Source organism: Vombatus ursinus, unplaced genomic scaffold (genome assembly GCF_900497805.2).
Source record: "Vombatus ursinus unplaced genomic scaffold, bare-nosed wombat genome assembly UNPS02010548.1, whole genome shotgun sequence".
Classification (NCBI taxonomy): Eukaryota; Metazoa; Chordata; class Mammalia; order Diprotodontia; family Vombatidae; genus Vombatus; species Vombatus ursinus.
In genome coordinates this window covers 12,291,634-12,309,254 of record NW_020950326.1, presented here as the reverse complement: position 1 = coordinate 12,309,254, position 17,621 = coordinate 12,291,634, and the positions used below count along the sequence as shown (strand labels likewise).

The window sequence follows — 17,621 nt, the reverse complement described above, 5'->3', positions numbered from 1 at the left end:
ATAGATAGATAGATAGATAGATAGATAGATAGATAGATAGATAGATAGATAGATAGATAGATAAATGAATAAGTAAATGAATAAATGAATGAATGAATGAATGGATAAATAAATAAATAAAATTATTGGTCTAGAAAAAGAGCCTGGATAGCATCTTCAGGAAATCATCAAGGGAAACCGCTCTGAAGCCCTAGAACCAGAGGGTAAAATAGTCATCAAAAGAATCCACCAATCACCTTCCGAAAGAGATCCCAAATTGAAAACGCCACAGGATACTGTAGCTAAATTCCAAAATTACTAGGTCAAAAAGAAAATACTTCAAGCAGTCAGAAAGAAACAACTTAAATATCACGGAATCACAGTCAGTATTATGCAGGACCTTGGAGGTTCTACATTAAAAGATCGTAGGAGTGGAATATGATACTCCATAAGGCAAAGGAGCTTGGATTACAACCAATGATTAACTACCCAGCAGAAATGAGCATAATCTTTCAGGAGAGGAGATGGACATTCAACAAAATAGGTGATTTCCAAACCTTTTTGATGAAAAAACCAGAGCTCAATAGAAAATTGGATCTTAAAACGCCAGACTCAAGAGAGACATAAAAAGATAAACAGGACAGAAAAGAACAACAACATGTTGTTAATAAGGGCAATCTGTTTACATCCCTACAAGGAAAGATGACACTTGTAATTCTTGAGAACTGTATTGTTATTACACCATTTAAAAGGGTATACATAGACAGAAGGGGTGGGTATAAGTTGACTTTGATGTAATGATAAAAAATCTAATTAACTGGGTTAAATAGATCTAAGCAGATTAAGTGGATTCAGTTAAGTGATTGTACTTGGAGAAAAGGAGAGGACGAGGCAGACAAGGGCAGATTACATTACAGAAAAAGGCAGAAAAAATATTACAGTAGAGGGAAAGAAAGGAAAGAGATGAGTTTATCTGAACCTTACTCTCACCAGTTTTAGCTCAAGGAGGGAATAACATAATCAGTTAGGTATAGAAATTTAACTTGCCCTAGAGGCAAAGGAGGGAAAAAGGGTAAAGAAAAAGGAGGGAGTATAGAAGAGAGGGAAGAAGTAGTAAGGGTAAAGGTGAAGAAAATGAAGGGGCCTAATAAAAGGAAGGAGGGACTGAGGGAGGCAGGACTAAGGGAGGTGGTGGTCAAAAGCAAAACACTAGTGAAGAGTAAAAGGGAGAAAGGAGAAAGAAAAACATAAATGGGGGAAAATAGGATAGAGAGAAAGACACAGATAGTAATCATAACTATGAATGTGAATGGGATGAACTCTCTAATAAAACAGAAGCAAATAACAGAATGGGTTAAAAATCATAATCCTACAATATGGTGTTTACAGGTAATATATTTGAAACAGAGGGATATACACTGGGTAAAGGTAAAAGGCTGGAGTAGAATATATTATGCTTCAGCTGAAGTAAAAAAAAAAAAAGCAGGTGTAGCAATCCTGATCTCAAAGCAAAAGCAAAAATAGATCTTATTAAAAGAGATGAAGAAGGAAATTACATCCTGCTAAAAGGCATCATAGACAACGAAGTAATATCATTACTAAACATATATGCATCAAGTGGTATAGCATCCAAATTCTTAGAGTAGAAGTTCAGGGAATTACAGGAAGAAATAGACAGCAAAACTATACTAGTGGGAGATCTCAACCTCCCCCTCTCTGAACTAGATAAATCTAACCACAACATAAACATGAAAGAAGTTAAGGAAGTGAATGGAATTTTAGGAAAGTTAGATATGGTAGACCTCTGGAGAAAATTAAGTGAAGATAGAAAGGAATATCTTTTTTTTTCTTGGCAGTACATGGAACTTACACAAAAACTGACTATGTACAGGGCATAAAAACCTCACAATCCAATGCAGAAAGGCAGAAATATTAATTGCATCCTTTTCAGATCATGATGCAATAAAAATTCTATGTAAGAAAGGGCCATGGAAAGATAGACTAAGAATTAATTGGAAACTAGATAATCTAATCCTAGAAAATGAATGAATCAAACAACAAATCATAGAAACAATCAATAACTTTATTCCAGAGAATGACAATAATGAGACAACATACCAAAACTTAGAGGATGCAGTGAAAGCAAAACTTAGAGGAAGTTTTATATTTCTAAATGATTACATGAATAAAATAGAGAAAGAGGAGATCAATGAATTGGGCATGAAACTTAAAAAAAAAACCTAGAAAAAGAACAAATTAAAAATCCTCAATTACATACCAAATTAGGAATACTGAAAACTAAAGGAGAGATTAATAAAATCAAAATTAAGAAAACTATTGAACTAATAAATAAAAACTAAGAGCTGGTTTTGTTAAAAAAAATGCAATAGATAAATTTTTGGTTAATTTAATTAAAAAAAGAAGAAAACCGCATTACCAGTATCAAAAATGAAAAGGGTGAATTCACCACCAATGAAGAGGAAATTAAAATAATAATTAGGAACTATTTTGCCCAACTATATGCCAATAAATTTGACAATCTTAGTGAAATGGATACATATTTACAAAAATATAAATTGCCCAGATTAACAGAAGAGGAAGTAAAATACTTAAATAACCCCATCTCAGAAAAAGAAATTGAACAAGCCATCATAGAACTCCCTAGGAAAAAATCACAAGCAAATTGTATCAAACATTTAAAGAACAATTAATTCCAATACTATTTATTCCAAAACTATTTGGGGAAATAGGTGAAGAAGGAGTCCTACCAAATTTTTTTTTTTGATACAAATATGGTGCTGATACCTAAACCAAGAAGAACCAAAACAGAGAAAGAAAATTATAGACTGATTTCCCTAATGAATGTAGATGCAAAAATTTTAAATAAAATATTAGCAAATAGATTACAGCAACTTATCACAAGAATAATACACTATGACCAGGTAGGATTCATACCAGGAATGCAAGGCTGGTTCAATATTAGGAAAACTATCAGCATAATTGATCATATCAACAACAAAACTAACAGAAACCACATGATCATCTCAATAGATGCAGAAAAAGCTTTTGACAAAATACAGCACCCATTCCCATTTAAAAAAAAAAAACACTAGACACTATAGGAATAAAAGGAGTCTTCCTTAAAATTGTAAGTAGCATCTACCTAAAACCTTCAGCAAGCATCATATTTAACAGGAATAAGCTAGAAGCATTTCCAATAAGATTGGGGGTGAAACATGGATGTCCATTATCACCACTGTTATTCAATATGGTACTGGAAACATTAACTTTAGCAATAAGAGAAGAAAAAGAAATTGAAGGTATTAGACTAGGCAAAGAAGAAACAAAGCTATCACTCTAAGCAACTTAAGCAAAGTTGAAATTTATCAAATAAACCCACATAAATCATTGGCATTTCTATATATTACCAACAAAGCCCAACAGCAAGAAAGAGAAAGAGAAATTTCACTTAAAGTTATTGTAGACATTATAAAATATTTAGGAGTCTACCTGCCAAAACAAAACCAGTAACTATACAAACACAATTATAAAACACTTTTCACACAAATAAAGTCAGATCTAAATAATTGGAAAAACATCAGTTACTCATGGGTAGGCCGAGCTAATATAATAAAAATGACAATTCTACCTAAGTTAATTTACTTATTCAAGGCCATACCAATCAAACCACCAAAAATTATTTTATAGAGCTAAAAAAAATAATAACAAGATTTATTTGGAAGAACAAAAGGTCCTGAATATCATGGGAACTAATGAAAAGAAATGCTAGGCAAGGTGACCTAGCCATTCCAGTTCTTAAATTGTATTATAAAGCAGCAATCATCAAAACTACTTGGTGCTGGCTAAGAAATCGAGTGGTAGATCATATAGGTTAAGTATGCAAGACAAAGTAGTCAATGACTATACTAATCTAGTATTTGATAAACCCAAAGAACCCAGCTTCTAGGATAAGGACTCACTATTTGACAGAAACTGCTGAGAAAACTGGAAAAGAGTATGGCAGAAACTAGGCATAGACCAAAATCTTACACCATATATCAAAATAAAGTCAAAATGGGTTCATGATTTAGATATAAAGGCTGATACTAAAAGCAAACTGGGAGAGCAAGGAATAGTTTACCTATCAGATTTATGGAGAACATAAGAATTTATTGCCAAACAAGAAATAGAGAACATTATGAAATGCGAAATGGATAATTTTGATTACATTAAATTGAAAAGGTTTTGCACAAACAAAGCCAATGCAACCAAGATTAGAAGGGAAGCAGAAAACTGGGAAAGAATTTTTAAAACCAGTGTCTTTGATAAGGGCTCATTTCTAAAATATATACATAACTAAGTCAAATTTATAAAGCTATAAGTCATTCCCCAGTTGAGAAGTGGTCAAAGGATATGAACATGCAGTTTTCAGATGAAGAAATTAAAGCTATCTATAGTCATATGAAAAAAATGCTCTAAATCACTATTAACTACAAATGCAAATCAAAACAACCTGGAGGTATCACATCACACCCATCAGATTGGCCAATATGACAAAACAGGAAAATGATAAATGTTGGAGAAAATGTGGGAAAATTAGAATACTAATGCATTGTTAGTGGAATTGTGAACTGATCCAACCATTTTGGAGAGCAATTTGGAAGTATGCCCAAAGGGCTATGAAAATGTGCATATCCTTTGACCCAGCAGTACCACTTCTAGGGCTGTATCCCAAAGAGACCATAAAAATGGGAAAAGGACCCACATGTACAAAAATATTTGTAGCAGCTCTTTCTGTGGTGGCAAAGAATTGGAAATTGAGGAGATGCCCATCAAATGGGGAATGGCTGAACAAGTTGTGGTATATAAACGTAATGAAATACTATTATGATATAAGAACTGATGAACAAGAGGACTTCTGAAAAACCTGGAAAGACTTGTATGGACTGATGCTGAGTGAAATAAGCAGAACCAGCAAAACGTTATACACAGTAACAGCCACGTTGTGTGATGACTAACTTTGATAGACTTAGTTCTTCTCAGTAATGCAAGGATCTGAGACATCTCCAAAAGACCCATAAAGGAAAATTTTATCTACATCCAGAGAAAGATCTATGGAGTCTGAATGCAGATCGAAGCACAATATTTGCCCTTTTTTTTTCCTTCTGTTTTGTTTTGTTTCCTCTTTCTTGCGGTTCCTCCTATTGGTTGTAATTCTTCTTTACAACATGACTAATGTGAAAATATATTTAATAAGAATATATATGTAGAGCCTATATCAGATTGCATGCCATCTTGGGGAGGGAGTTAAGAAGGGAGGGGGAGAAAATTTAAAACTCAAACATGGAAATGATTGTTGAAAACTAAAAATAAATTAATTAATAAAAAACTAAAAAGAAGATTCCCTAAAATACCAGTTAGTAATACAGTTGTAGTGAGGTCCTATTTCATTCAAGCCATTGCCTCAAAAATAAATAATAAATAAACATTTCAAACTCAGTTCATTTCCCAGCAGGTTCCTAGCCTGACTGCTTCCTTTCTGTCAGGGATTTAAATACTAGAATGGACAAAACCATTTCACTCCATGTCAGCCTATGTAGAACTTAAGCTGCCTCTGTAAGGATTTTTTCCCTGAAACCAGAGATCAGAAGATGATTTCTTGCTCTTAGACAAGTAAAACACAGAATAGCAAAAGCAGGAGCTTAGCCTCAACTCTCTAATGAGACTTACAAACAGAATACCCTGGCCTCCTTTCTCACCTAGAACAAGTTACTCTGCTAGATTTAGCTTTATTCTAGAGGACATATTGTGAATTGAGAATTCGTGTAGACTGTAAGCAAAGAAAGGGGAAAAGGCAATTTCCCTTCTCTGACTTGTTAGGTGATTGATTAATAACTTGGTAAAGGATAACCTCAAAATAAAACTGCATCCTCTCCACAATTCCATATCTCTAAGTGACATTGTAAGGAGATATTGACATCACACATGGAGTTTTCTTTGAACAATAATTTGAATGGAGGTTAATGAAGGCAGTGAACTATATAATGTGGGGTTTAAACCACTTATGCTACTGATACTGAGTTTCATGGGGATTTGGCTAATGCCTAGAAGAGTTGCAAGTACAGAAAAGATAAATGATGTGGGAGCACCAAGTTAGATGACCTGGGTTCTAGTCCTGTCTCTACCAGTAACTAATATAGAATCTGGGGCAACTGTCTACAGTCTGCTCAACCAATCATCTTCTGTTAAAGCTCATTACAAAATTGCTGGAATATTTCAAATACCTCCTAACTATTTTTTCTGCCTTTCTTCTTTCCCATCACCATTTCACTATTCAGAAAATTATTGGAACAGCCTTTCTTACAAATGGTTGTGTTCATATCACTCCAGTGCTCATAATTCTCCAATGACTCATTTCTACATACCCAATAAACTTCAGACTCCTTTACCTTGATATTCAAGGCCCTCCACAATATAATAACAATCCAATTTTCCTCAGGTTCCCAATTTATTTACAAACTACATTTTTTTCTCTTTGAATAGAAAAGGAAGGGGAAAAAAAAGTGAAAATAAACAGAACCCCTCCCCTAAGTGATTCCATTGCAATTTTCCACTTGTTGCACTTTGGCTTTGCTGGGATTCCTTGGTGATCTCAGTGGCTAAGAGAACAGGCACGCACATCATCAACAAATCATCACATATATCAAACTGCAGCTCTCCTAAAAAATGGCAATACTGAAGAATTTGACCTAGTTCTTTAACAGTGAAAGAACTGGCCTTTTCTAAGTTAACTAAGTAGGCATCTTGACTTCTGCATAAAATGGGAAATGCACATGCCCAATTATCTTCTGTACAATATCAACCATATAATATGATTCTTTATAGAAGCACTTATATACATATAGTGTACAAAGATCTGAACCTGGAGTCACAAAGATTTGGGTTCAAATCTAGCCTTAGTCATTTAATAGGTGTGTGGCCCTGGTAAAGTCTTTTAACCTCTGTCTGCCTTAGTTATATCATCTGTAAAATGGGAATAATAACCTTATGAACCTTAAAATGTCATATATATAAGCTAGCTATTAAGGGCTATTATAAGGGCTGCCAATCCAGGGCCTCATAACTTTGATCTCTCTATGACGAGGAGAGCCATTGTCAGAGAACACCCTTCACCTCCTTCTCTGTCTGTCTGTGTGTCTGTCTGTCTGTCTCTCTCTCTCTCACACACACACACAGTGTTTTTGTTGATCAAGAAGCAGCACAAGGACTCCTGTTTTCAGATTTATTTTATCAGTAAAAATCAGAGCAATTATTCTGGTAATTGTGATAATATATGGGAATTACAATACTCCCTCTAAGGAAAAATAATATTTGAACATTCCTTTTCTTCTAGCTTTTCTGAGGTAGATAGCCAGATATACATATAGATATAGTAAGAAATAGAGAGAAAAGAGAGAGGGAGATAAAGAGTGACAGAGACAAAGAGGGAGACAGAAAAAGAGAGAGATCTTATTGGAATTTGAGGGAAAATTACAATGGAAAATGTTTTTAGGGAGTATCATTAATATAATCACTCAGTGACCTGTTCTCTATCCTTCATCAAGGATACCAAGAAGGGATTTTTCTAATGTATTTAAAATATAGCAAATTTTCCGAGCACCTAGATGAGTATCCTATACTACTTGGAAATGGGAATGTAGAATTTTGGGAGGGAGGAAAGTCTGCAAGTCATAAAGAAGGACCTATTCTCCTAACAGGAGAAGTGCATTCTCCTGTTCAGTTTGACATTTTTGTCAGTGACTTGAATGAAGGCTGAGATAGCATGCTCAGCAACTTTACAAATGACACAATTCTGGGATGGATATCTAACACTTTGGATGATCGAATTAGGATCCAAATAGATTTTGATAGGTCAGAACTGTGAGCTGAACCTAATACAGTGACATTTAATAGGGATAATTGTAAATTTAATAGGGCTAAATATAAAGTTCTGCACTTAGATTCTCTCAAAAAATCAATCACAGGCTGTTTGACTAGAAAATGTTCATTTCACCAAAGTTTCTACTTAATTATAAACTCAGTATAAGAAACAGGGTAGTGTTATGGATAGAGAACTGTCCATAAGAAGATCTAGGTTCTCGTCTGAATGAATACATATAAGCTTTGTGACTCTGTGCAAGACATTCAAATTCTGAGTACTTCAGACAAAAAAGACTGTAAATTACAGAGTAGGTACCAATATACATTAGTCTATTGGATGTCCCCTTTTCCAAATCTATATACCAATGAAATTATAGGTCCAAATCACCACCAAAAACAACAAACCAAAAAAATAAAAACCTCAATATCAGCTAACGCCATCACATCATGGTAGCCAAAAAACAAACAAAGCTTAATGTGATCTTAGGCTTATTGAGAGAAGGATATTATCTAGGTCAAAAGGACAGCAAACACAGCATGTGGAAATAGCGCTCTATCTGCAGTCATAGGACCTATGAAGCCTTGGGCAAGTCACTGAACCTCTCTAGGTCTCAGCTTTCTTATTTCTAAAATAAGACAGACAGCATTGATGGACTCTAACATCTTTTCCAATTCTGAATCAATGACACAATGGATGATGCAATTCATAATCATCACACCATATCTAGAAAACTGTATTTAGTGCTAAATAATACTGGAGGGTAACCAGAACAGTTAAAAGACCTGAAACCATTTTATGAGTATTGGTTGAAGAAACAGTATTCATTTAACCTGTGGAAGAGAAGAGAGGAGAGAAATGTCTTTAAATTCTTGAAGGGTAGGCTGTGAAAGAAGGATTAGAACTATTCTGATTGGGCCCAAAGAGCAGAATTATGAAAAATAAGTGGAAGTTAAAGTGAATATTTAAATAAAGAATATTCCCTAACAATTAAATTAGTCACAAAAAGGAATTAGTGGGTATTCAATTGATTTTTTTTAATTAAAAAAGTATTCTGAAGCCTGACTGATGTTTTAGAGGTTAGCTGATATGTAAAGTAGGTAATTTCACTGAAGTATACTTCCTTATCTAGACATTTTTTTTTTTGAGAGGGAGTGTTCATATGGACAGGCCAAGACTTATGATTTCATCAGTGAAGGGTAATATACGGTGTTTAAAGACTCTATACAAATCAAAATTTAAGACTCTCTATAATTAATTATCATAAAAGTTTTCCCAGGACAATGAGAGTTTAATTGACTTGCCAAGGGCCACATAACTATTACGGTAGAGAGACAGAATTTGAATACTTTTTAATTTTGTTTCTAATATGAAGAACAATTCTATTTCTACTATGCTGTCACTTTTCATATAGACACAACACACAAATTTTTCCATTATGAATTACTAATCAAGTATTAATATTAAAATATAATACCTGAAAGATGAGCTATACAATTTTCATGTATTTTTGACCATGTATTTCAGGACATATCCATATTGATTAGTTTGCTTTTGAACTTTGAAGAGTTATCTCTATTGCATGTGTAATACTAACCACATATAATTATATAATGCATTAAGATTTACAAAGTCCTTTCCTCATAGCAAATCATAGAGGTAGGTATTACACCTACTATCTTCATCTTACAGATGAGGACATTTTGGCTTAGAGCAGTGAAGTAACTGACTCACAGTCTCACAACTAGTGTGAGAGCTCAAATTTAAAACCAGATCTCCTGAATCAAAACATTTTTACCATTATACAAAACTGGCTGGAATCTCTTTTTGTTAGCATGGATAGTTAGCTTGGGGAGAACTGACTGATGATAATGTCATTGGCCAAGGAAGAATAGAGATAAAAATATATCAATTACTTAAAAATTTAAAAACAAATAAAAACTCAATATCCGTATTTCACACACTATAGAAGGCTGATCTAATTCACAAAGAGATAAGTCATATTCCCAAATACTTACAACAGAAGCATACTCAAATGCTATACTGCACAACAGGGAAGCTTCTGAATACCAAGAAAAGACATTTAATTTTTACAATGTATTTTTATTTTTGTTGTAAACTTCAGTAATAATTGTAAACAATTACAAAAGCTGGCAATTCTTTACGAAGTTTTAAAGCTAAGGATGTGGAATCTAAATTTTAGCAGTATCTCATGTCAAGTTTCCCAGACACGAATCCTTCAAAAATTAGAATTAAAAGCAAATAACCCTCTTACCATTCTTCTTTGTCTGCATCGCAATTACAGAAGTGCCTTATGTCCACACAACTCTCCTCCAGTCCACATGCACATTGCTGAACTCCAGGAAGGGAACCTCCCCAGTAGGGATGCCTTTCGTTGGCTCTTCCAATCCACCATGTAAAAGGCATGCCATCTGGAAGACAAAGATCACATAGATCAGAGAGTGCACACCCAGTGGATGACATACATACAGTAAAAGAACTGTTATGAGAATTACCATTTCCTAAACTAGATAAGATAGTACAGGTGAGGAGAGTTTTGTAATCTCAGTTTTGGATTTGAGTACATATACATGGGAAGAATTTGAAAATTGGAATGATCAGAGTGTATAATTCATACTTTAAGATAAGGCAATGTTAGCCTAAAAATATTTTGGCCTTAACTCCTTTGCTTATTTTTAAATTGTTTTTGATTGTTTTTTTCAAAATTATATGAACGGATTTTTTGTCTTATTAAAGGCAATTTAATGAACATAATTGAATTCTTCTTTATGGTTAAGGATCTTTTAGAGCCTTAGTATTATTATTCTTAGCATTGCTAGCCACCGTCTAAGATTTTAAATGAAGAAAATAATGGATGCAGCAGAAAGAGATTGAGCAGTAGGCACAATAACCATAGGATTTCCTCTAGAACTTGATTTTAATAGATCCTGGATATTATTACATTTTCTTATAATTTCCTTTATTAGATCTTATTTTTATTGATATCTTTGTTTTTTCTTCACCTTCATTTCTGAATATACGCTACCCTCTTCCTCATGCAATAAGCCATCTCTTGTAACAAAGATTTAAAAATAAAAAAGGAATTTTGCAAAACCAACACATCAACAACAGTATAAGCAACATTCCAAAAATCTACAGTTGCCTCACATTTTTTTCCTGAAGTGATAGGAGAAAAAAGAAAAGAAAAGTAGTTTGGCTAAGGATCATAATCAATTGGCTTCTGATTAATCAAGGTTTTATGGTGAAGACAGTTACTGACTTATAAACAAGTAACTTTTAAAAAAACGAATATATTAAAAAAAATACCAGTGTGAGTTGTTCCTATTTTACCATCACTATCAGGATAGACCCATTTCTTCACGATGGTATAGGAATTATTTTAGGAAAAAAAAAACAAAATCAAATAAACAAAGAAAGGTCAATCTTTTAGAAGATTAAAGGATTTAGAAATAGAGCAACAGAACTTATAAAAAGTTGGCAGATCTTATGTCACGTAGGTCTTTACATATGTGTGTATACACATGCACAAATATATGCATAAACACATATGTATACACATACCTATATGCATATACATATATATGTATAAACATGCACGTACAGGTGTGTACATATGTATATATACACACACATATATAGGTGTATATATGTACACATATATATATATATATATATACACATACATACATATGTATCAGGTAAAGGGCTTAGGGTAATGAGGGCACTAAACCCTGCTAAGATGTGGGAAGGGTTCAAAAATTAAGGGCAGAGTATGACAAATATATCCTTAGATTTTTTTTCTAAATTCTGATTAGAATCAGCCTTAAACATAGGTAAGGGTAGAAAATTTTCCTTCTCTTTTCTCCTTTATTACATATCAACATTGCACCCCCCAAGACCCAAGCTTAGTACTCAGCTTCAGTCACAATATGAATAAATTAACTAATGAATCAGTGAATGAAAAAGGATTTATAAAGCATTCACTCTATGCAAAGTACTGTGCTAAGCCCTCGGAAACAAATACAAAAGTGAGAGAGCACCTACTTTCAAGGAATTGCCATTCTATTTGAAGGAAATAACACATTTTGTTGTTGTTCAGTAGTTTCAGTCCTGTCTGACTCTTTGTGACCTCATTTGGGGATTTTTGGCAAAGATACTGGAGTGGTTTGCCATTTCCTTTCCCACCTCATTTTACAGTTGAGGAACTGAGGCAAACAGGGTTAAGTGACTTGCCAGGGTCACACAGCTAATAAGTGTATGAGGCCAGAACTGAACTTTGGAAAATGATCCTTCCTGACTTCAGGGCCATCATTTTATCCACTGGGCTGCCTAGCTGCCCCAGATGATACCTATGGGAGGGTTTAGTTGCTGGGAAGACGAAGGACCTAATGGTTCTTAGGTGCAATAGAAGGTCAAAGGAAAAGGGGTCTTTTGCATACAAAAAGGTAGCTGTTATGTTCCAGTGGTCCTTAGGGAGTAGTCAGGGCAGCTAGTCATGCCAGTTATGCTTCATATTCCCAGAAAGACTGTAGTGATATAAATGGCCAAATCCAATCCATAACCAGAGGCTCAAGTCCATGATTATCAGGAAAAGAGATACAGAAGGTGGGGGTGCAGTGCCCAGTCCAGCCCCCAAAAGGAAAAAGTGAAGGGGACTTTGTAGGAATGACAAATATTATGGGATCTGGACAGAGAGTATCATCGTCCATGTTATCAGGGGCCTAGCAATGTCTAGGTTTAGATGGCCTGGCCATCTGAATGGGCCAATTTAGATGGCCAACTTTGATTAGCCTCATCTGGGAACTTTAACCCCACTGAAATCATTGGAAATTGGATCAAATTTCCCATGGAAACAAACAGCTTATTTACAAATGAATTTCTGGAACACAAATTGCTTTCTTTTCATGCCTTCTCCAACCTTTATTTCTTGTTTTAACCTGGTAGAAATCAAATTAACTGCCTGAGGCTTAATTTTGTTTCTAAATCATCATTCTTTGTGACACCCATGAGAGTCCAATGTTTTCTTTCTAATGACTTAATAATGGTTTTGAATGTGTGTCAATAGATTGATTTTCAACAGAATATTCAGTCCTCTAAAGTGACTGAGAGAGAAGGGAGGAGAGAAGGCAAAAAGTAATCTACTTTGGAGTTCCATTTCAACTTTCTATTTCTCTCCCATAATTATAATGACTTTTAATGTACCTTATAATATAAATATATTATAGCAGTATCTAACATGTGGATACTATATTACCTTTTGTACCCAGAAGGGATTTAATAGAGGTTTGTTGAATCTAATTGGATTATTTTCACAAAACCTGTTCTGTGTTATTATTAACTCCATCTGACAGATGAGGAAACTGAGGGTCATAGACTTGTTCCAGGTCATACTGCTAGTGGTTTATTCAAGACTAGGACTCAATTCTCCTGATTCCTAACCTGTAGTTGTTGTTTTTTTTCTCCCTATTTAGGACATACCACATATTTTTCCTTCTCTCTTCAGATTCTCCCAAATGTGAAAACAAAAGAATATTTTTTGATTAATAAGAAAAAGGTTTCTTTTAAAAATATGAAAGAATATTTTTAAACCAACAAAGCTAATTATAAGCTACAGAAAGCACAGGTCAAAGAAGAAAAATAATAATAGTTCACATCTATATAGCACCTTAAGAAAGGTCTGCAATGCAATTTACATTCATTATCTTAATTGATCCTTAAAACAACTCTATGAGGTGAGTGCTACTATCTTCCCTATTTTACACTTGAGGAACCTGAGACTGAGAGCTGTTAAGTGACTTGCCCAGGGTCACATAACTAGGAATTATTTGAAGCTCAGTCTAAGTTTAGCTCTTCAAGATAAGCACCCAATTACTCTACCAGGTAGCCACTACAATTAGAATGCTTCTCTGAATACTATAGGCAGGGTTTAGACAGAAAGATTTGGAAACTTGAGAACTCTTTAATAGGAAGAATAACAAAAATGTAGACTCCCTGTTGGCAAGGACACTCTCTGCTTTTGCCCTTGTATCCTTAGTCCTTAGCATAGTGCATGGCAAACAGCAAGAACTTTTTTTTTCATTATTATTCAGTCATTTGTTCATTCATTTATTCATATGAAAGGCTGGTGGGCATTGTACTAAATGTCTGAGGCAGGACCTGATGGTAGAGGTAAGATTTCATCTGGTCTTTGCTCCTTTTATATCATGCTTACTCTCTTATTCTCTTCCTAAATTCCACTTTGGACCATGCACTCACCTTCAAAACCTCCAGAAGTCCCCCATTGCCTCTAAGATAAATACAAACTTTTCTATTTAAAATTTAAAGTTCTTCACAGTTTGGTTCCAGCTTCCCTTTCCAGACTAGGGGTGTTTTAATCCCTTTCTACACTCTGCCATACAGACAAACCGACCTCATACACAACTGTTCCTCAAACAAAGCAACTCCTTATACACAATAGTATTCTATTTTCCATAGCTGTTCCTTTGCACAGGCTCTCCTTCATACCTGTAACATACTCCTTCTTCTCAGAGTCTCCCGATTTATTCCAAGTCCAGCACAAGTGTTACCTCCTATAGAAGGCCTTTCCTGATTCCTGCAAGTGTCAGGGATAACTTTGAAACAAGCCCCAAAACAACCTTATCCTCAGAAATAACCTGTACTACGTGCATATATGCATGCATATATTACAGATATATGCATGTATGTATATGTATGATATATGTGTGTATGTATGTATTTATCATAGTCAGTGCCTTGAGAGGCAGCTGACCTTGTATTCAGAAGCACTGGTCCCTGGCTTCCAGTCACCTTTCTGGAACATACTCACTGTGTGAGTATGTGCAACTCACTTACTCAATTCTGAAGGCTACTCTCTAAGAAAGTTTCAGAGCAACTTCTGATATGCATTTATAGGAAATTCCTTATTATGGAAGTCCCTGCAGAGGGGTTAGATGCTATTTCTTTCTTTCTTTCTCTCTCTCTCTCTCTCTCTCTCTCTCTCTCTCTCTCTCTCTCTCCAATTACTTATTTGGAAAAGACATTAGAAATCATCAAAGATAAGTTCAACTTCATTTTATCAATGAGGAAAGCTTAGTGAGATAAATAAAGGCTTCCAAGGTCACACAGTTAGCTAGAAATATAACTAAGACCAATTTTCATAACTCTTAGATGTGAAAACACTTTATCTCTAAAACAATATTCATATATATAACTGCCCAAATGTGGTGAATAAAAATTTTATCTAGAGCTGTGATTTGGTTCCTTTTATGATCAGATACAAGAGGCAGATCTTGATTTACTAGAAGGCTTTTAGGGGAATAAGGGAAGACTGGGAAGCTGAAAACAGATACTTAACACTTTTGGTTTCAAGTGATTTTGTGGGCAAACTATGAATGAATTAATGAATGAATGAAAACAAATTTAAGTGTTTACTTTGTGCCTGAATGGAGCAATGCGAGGAAGATAATGTGGTGTGGAAGCTGGGAACTTGCTAGGTATAGTGAGCTCTCACCAATCACCTGGGCCCCAGAACAGGAGCCAGCAAGGAGGACATACAGCAAGAGGTAGGTTTGCATGGCAGGAGTCTAGGTTTTAGGCTGAATTCTTCAATTCACTATCTGTGTGACCAAGGGTAAATAATTTGGCTACTAAATTCATGATCCTAAAATTGTTTATTGAGCATCAGCCTGGTGTTCTGAATAGAGACCTGGCTTTGGCGCTAGGGAGATCTGGGTTCAAATGCAGACTGTGACACATACTCTAGCTGAGTGAGCAGGCAAATCAGTTAATTTCTCAGTGCTTTTTCTGAGACTAAGCTATACCTTAGCTTTTGATTTACATCACTGGAGGGAATACCCAGACCAGCCACTCCTTAGAGTAATGAAATCATAGATCTGGACCAAAAATAAATTAAAAGGCAATTGTTATTTACAACATAATATAGTAACCTAGAGAAGGGGTGGGGAACCTGCAGCCTTCTATGAAGTTTGGATTAGGTCAAACAGCCACACTTGAGGACCTAGAGGGTCACATGTGGCCTTGCGGCCACAAGTTCCCCTCCCCTGATAGAGGCAATAAAGCAGGAGGAAATAGATAGAAGATCTAAATGATGTTTTAGCAAGAATTTTATTTGTCCTTCCATTTCCATTTTCTTCCATCATTAGAGTTTACCTTCCACGACTATGCTGCTCTAAACTTGCTAAAGATTAGTGAATGATTCGCCTTTATTGAATATTTATTACTTATCAGAATTTGATCTGAATAGAGAGAAGGCAATAGTTAATGTACAGTAGATAGAATCAGAGCCAAGAAGATAGAGCCTTTGCTGGAGACTTCGGATTTTTGCTCTATAATATAACTTTTGACTAGAGCTATAGTGTGTGTGGTCTAGTGTCAAGGACATAGGGCTGGTAGGTATCAGAAGCCTTGGGTATTAACACTGGCTTTGCCACTCACTATCTGTGCAACCATTGAGGATAAGGATATCTTTCTGGTTTTCCTTTGTGGACAACATATTGTAGGTTAGAAGAAACTTGTGTTCAACTTCTTCCTTTACCCCTCTGCCCAAATATTTATTAGCAGCATGACCATAAACAACTCACTTAACCTAAATTTCAATTTGCTGATATGTTAAATAGGAACAATAATTAATATCTATGCCATCTAACCCTTAGAGTTGTTTTAATAATCAAATGAGATTAGATATATGAAAGTACATTGCAAATTATAAAGTATCATAGCAATATATTACTGAATTACAAGATCTAAAGATTTCCAGAATATCTGGCTTGATTTACTAAGGTCATTAGGATATGATACTTCCTGGCCTAGAATATGTTCATATCCTTGAAAGCAAGAATTATTTCATCTTTGGCCTTTGTATCCATGAGACTTGGCACAGAACGGATCTGTGGTCTCACCAGTGTGAGAAACCAAGTATTCATTGTACAAATCACAGCCCTTCCATACTTGCTCTCCTGCTGGGATTCCTGATCAGCTCTTTTCCCAAATCCCCCTACAGGACTTATAATGCTGATGTCTTCCCTTTGATTTTGTAATATTGCCCTATTCATTCAATAAATATTTTATTTATAGATACTCTCTAACCTGACAATAATCACTAGGATAAATTTTTAAAATATACAGGAATCACTTGCTGATGAATAGGCAGGTTCAGATCATTCTTTCTGAAATTTCTAAAATTGTCTATCAACCATGCATGTTTTACCTGCTCTCAGACACTTGCTAGCTGGGTGATTCTAGGAAAGTCACTTAACCTGTTTGCCTCAGTTTCCTCATATATATGCTGGATATGGGGATAATAATAGCACCTATATCTCAGAGTTGTAAGGATCAAATGAAATATTTGTAAGGCACTCTGCAAACATTAAAGCACACATACTTGGCACATAGTAAGCATTATATTAATGTTAGCTATTATTAAATTTGAACCACAGCATCCTAGACAGAGATAGAAGTCACCTGAGAGATCATTTAGCCCAACCACCTCAGTTGAAGCCTAGATAAATGAAATGAATTGTTCAAGATCACATGGATAGTAAATAGCAGACCTTGGCCTACCATGTCATGCTCTACTCTCATTTCACCTGGGTTTCTAGAAATTATGAATTACCTAAGGACAGATGCACAAGATCTTTTAAGGAAAGTAATGGTAGAGTTGTAAATAATGCAACAAGTCAAACCA

The 17,621-nt window shown here is 34.9% G+C and overlaps 1 protein-coding gene across 1 annotated transcript in view; it reads right to left on the bottom strand.

Annotated features, from left to right (window-relative positions):
- The window catches only part of CNTNAP5 (contactin associated protein like 5), an 880,169-nt gene that overhangs the window by 199,892 nt on the left and 662,656 nt on the right, over positions 1–17,621 (bottom strand). The window contains exon 14 of the mRNA XM_027854715.1: positions 10,173–10,329. Within this exon, the coding sequence (XP_027710516.1) occupies positions 10,173–10,329 (157 nt within the window). The remainder of the gene's footprint in view (positions 1–10,172; positions 10,330–17,621) is intronic.